This window comes from Oryx dammah, unplaced genomic scaffold (assembly GCF_014754425.2).
Source record: "Oryx dammah isolate SB20612 unplaced genomic scaffold, SCBI_Odam_1.1 HiC_scaffold_4191, whole genome shotgun sequence".
In the NCBI taxonomy this organism is placed as follows: Eukaryota; Metazoa; Chordata; class Mammalia; order Artiodactyla; family Bovidae; genus Oryx; species Oryx dammah.
In genome coordinates, this window is record NW_024074153.1 from 1 (window position 1) to 3,372 (window position 3,372).

General features: G+C 71.6%; 2 protein-coding genes across 2 annotated transcripts; both read right to left on the reverse strand.

Moving 5' to 3' along the window:
- Positions 1-6: 6 nt before the first annotated feature.
- Positions 7-1,536, reverse strand: LOC120859899 (uncharacterized zinc protease y4wA-like; the record flags this gene model as incomplete). The annotated part of the gene is made up of 1 exon (XM_040235815.1): positions 7-1,536. A coding segment is annotated over exon 1 (1,530 nt), but the record flags the coding sequence as incomplete, so codon positions are not given.
- A 76-nt stretch (positions 1,537-1,612) lies between these two features.
- LOC120859900 (biotin synthase-like) lies at positions 1,613-2,752 on the reverse strand. The gene has a single exon (XM_040235816.1). It carries the CDS (start codon positions 2,750-2,752, stop codon positions 1,613-1,615), a length of 1,140 nt encoding a protein of 379 aa, XP_040091750.1.
- Between the last annotated feature and the right edge of the window lie 620 nt (positions 2,753-3,372).

Consider the following 3,372-nt stretch of genomic DNA (forward strand, 5'->3'; position numbering starts at 1 on the left):
CGACACCGACACCTGCACCGTCGGCGTGGCGTGGCGCTCGACCAGCAGCACGGCCATGCCGTTGGACAGCGTGGCGCGGCGCACCGGGTCGAAGCGCGGCGCGGCGATCTCGGCCGCCGGCGGCGGCTTGGAGCGGTCGGCGCCCGTGGCGGCCGGGGCGTAGTCGGGGAAGGGCGTCACCGTCAGCGAGAAGGCGCCGTCGCTCAGCCAGCGGCGGCCGGCGTCGCGCAGCTGCTCCGGCGTCGCCGTCCGCACCCGCTCCAGGCTCTGCTTGTAGGCGTCGGGCGAGCCGGCGAACACCTGGCTCTGGGCCAGGATGTCGGACTTGCCGCCGAAGCCGCCGATGCGCTCGGCCCCGCGCACGAAGGCGGCCAGCCGGGCGGTCTTGATCTTGGCCGCCTCGGCCGGCGTCGGCCCGTCGCGCAGCAGGCGGGCCATCTCCTCGTCGAGCGCCGCCTCCAGCCGGGCCGGATCGACCCCCGGCTTGCCGGTCAGGGTGACGACGAACTGGCCGCCGATCTCGTTGCCGCTGACGGCCGCGCCGACCTCGGTGGCGATCTGGTCGCGATAGACCAGCCGCTCGTAGAGACGGGCGGTCTTGTCCGAGGACAGCACGTCGCTGAGCAGGTCCAGATAGTCGGTGTCGGCCGCGCCGTAGGCCGAGACGTTCCAGACCTTATAGAGGCGCGGCTGCGACACCCGGTCCTGCATGACGGCGCGGTGCTCGCCGGTCATCCTGGCCGGCCAGACGGTCTGGCGGGCCAGCGGCGGCCCCGGCGGGATGTCGCCGAAATACTTCTCGACCTTGGCCTTGGCCTCCGCCGCCGTGATGTCGCCGGCCAGGACGACGACGGCGTTGGACGGGCCGTAGTACTTGGCGAACCAGGCCTTGACGTCCTCCAGCGAAGCCGCGTCCAGGTCGGCCATCGAGCCGATCACCGTGTGGCCGTAGGGATGGTCGCGGTGATAGGTGCTTTCGGTGATGATCTCGCCGGCCGCCGCGTAGGGCTGGTTCTCGTCCTGTCGCTTCTCGTTCTGGACGACGCCCCGCTGTTCGTCGAGCTTGGCCTTGTCGATCGCCTCGGCCAGATGGCCCATGCGGTCGCTCTCCAGCCACAGCACCTGGTCGAGGGCGCCGACCGGCACGTTCTCGAAATAGTTGGTGCGGTCTTCGTTGGTGGTGCCGTTCATGTCGGTGGCGCCGAGCTTCTCCAGCGCCTTGAACCAGTCGTCGTTGAAGTGCGCCGAGCCGTTGAACATCAGGTGTTCGAACAGGTGGGCGAAGCCGGTCTTGCCCGGCGGCTCGTTGCGCGAGCCGACGTGGTACCAGATGTTGACCGCGACGATCGGGGCCTTGTGGTCCTCGTGCACGATCAGGGTCAGGCCGTTGCCGAGCACGAACCTGGAATAGGGGATGTCGAGCGCCGGCAGGGCCGCCGGCGTCGGCTCGGACGCCCGCGGCGCGGCCGGCGCGGGGCCGGCGACGGAACAGGCGAGCACGGCGGCGACCGCCGCCGACGACAACAGACGCTTCATGAGAGATCCCCTCGACGCAACCGGACGGTGCAGGACAGCACGTCCGGCGCGCGCGGGGAACTTGCGAAATGCCGGGCTATTCGGCGGCGATGACCGCCGGGGCCGGCGTCGGGGCGGCGACGCCCATCGGCCGCAGCCCGAGCTCGCGCAGCAGGGCCGCGTCGTCGTCCCGGTCGGGATTGGGCGTGGTCAGGAGCTTGCCGCCGACGAAGATCGAATTGGCGCCGGCCATGAAGCACAGGGCCTGCAGTTCGCGGCTCATGTGCTCGCGCCCGGCCGACAGCCGCACCACCGCCTTGGGGCAGACCAGGCGGGCGACGGCGATCATGCGCACGAACTCCAGCCCGTCCACCGGCGCCGAGCCGCCGAGCGGCGTGCCGGGGATCGGCATCAGGTCGTTGATCGGCAGGCTGTCGGGGTGGGCGGGCAGGGTGGCCAGCTGCTGAAGCAGGCCGGCGCGGTCGCGCCGGGTCTCGCCCATGCCGACGATGCCGCCGCAGCAGGTGGAGAGACCGGCCTCGCGCACCAATTCCAGGGTGTCGAGCCGGTCCTGATAGGTGCGGGTGGTGACCACCTTGTCGTAATAGTCGGGACCGGTGTCGAGGTTGTGATTGTAGTAGTCGAGCCCGGCGGCCTTGAGCGCCTTGGCCTGTTCGCCGTTGAGCATGCCCAGGGTGACGCAGGTCTCCAGCCCCAGGGCCTTCACGCCCGTGATCATCGCCGCCACCTTGGGCAGGTCGCGGTCCTTGAGGTCGCGCCAGGCCGCGCCCATGCAGAAGCGCTGGGCCCCGCCGGCCTTGGCCTCGGCCGCCTTGGCGATCACCGCCTCGGCGTCCATCAGCTTGGAGGCGCCGACGCCGGTCTTGAAGTGTTGCGACTGGCTGCAATAGCCGCAGTTCTCCGCGCAGCCGCCGGTCTTGACCGACAGCAGTTGCGAGATCTGCACCTCGGAGGGGTCGAACCAGCGGCGGTGCACGCTGGCGGCCTGGAACACCAGTTCGGCGAAGGGCAGCTCGAACAGGGCCTCGACCTCGGCCAGCGTCCAGTCGTGGCGCGGGGTGGAACGGTCCTGAACGGCGGCGGCGGCGGTTTCGCGAACGGTCATCGGCGCGGATCTCCTGCTTGCGGTGCGCGGCGTAGCAACTGGAAGCGTCCGCGCCAAGCCGGCTTCGCGCTTCGGCGGCGTTCGCTTGGCCGATCGGCCGGTCTGCGGCATGGTCCTGACGAGCCCTTGTTCTGGACCGTGACGAATGACCGACGCCGCGGCGCGTGAGACCGAATTGAAGTTCTTGGTCGATCCCGGGGCGGCCGGGGCGCTGTTCGACGCCCTGCCGCCGGGGACGGACAAGGCGGCGCGCACGCTGGTCTCCACCTATTTCGACACCGACGACCAGGCGCTGCGCCGGGCGGGGTTCAGCCTGCGCCTGCGCGAGGGGGTGCAGACGGTCAAGTCGCTGGCGCCGCTGGAGGGCGTGTTCGGCCGCGGCGAATGGGAGGCCCCGGCGGCCGGCGACGCGCCCGATCCCGATTTCGTCGCCGGCACGCCGGCGGGCGCGTTTCTGGGGGAGGCGGCGCCGTCGCCGCGGTTCCGCATCCAGGTCTCGCGCCGCGTCCGCCTCGTCGAGCGCGGCGGCGCGTCGATCGAGGCCGCCCTGGACCAGGGCGCGGTCGAGGCCGGCGCGCACGGCGGCGGACTGTGCGAGCTGGAGCTCGAGCTCAGGTCGGGTCCGACGGCGGCCCTGTTCGACCTGGCCCGCGACCTGGCCCGAATCGCGCCCATGACCCTGGCCTTCGCCAGCAAGGCCGACCGGGGCTTCGCCCTGCTCGACGGCCTGG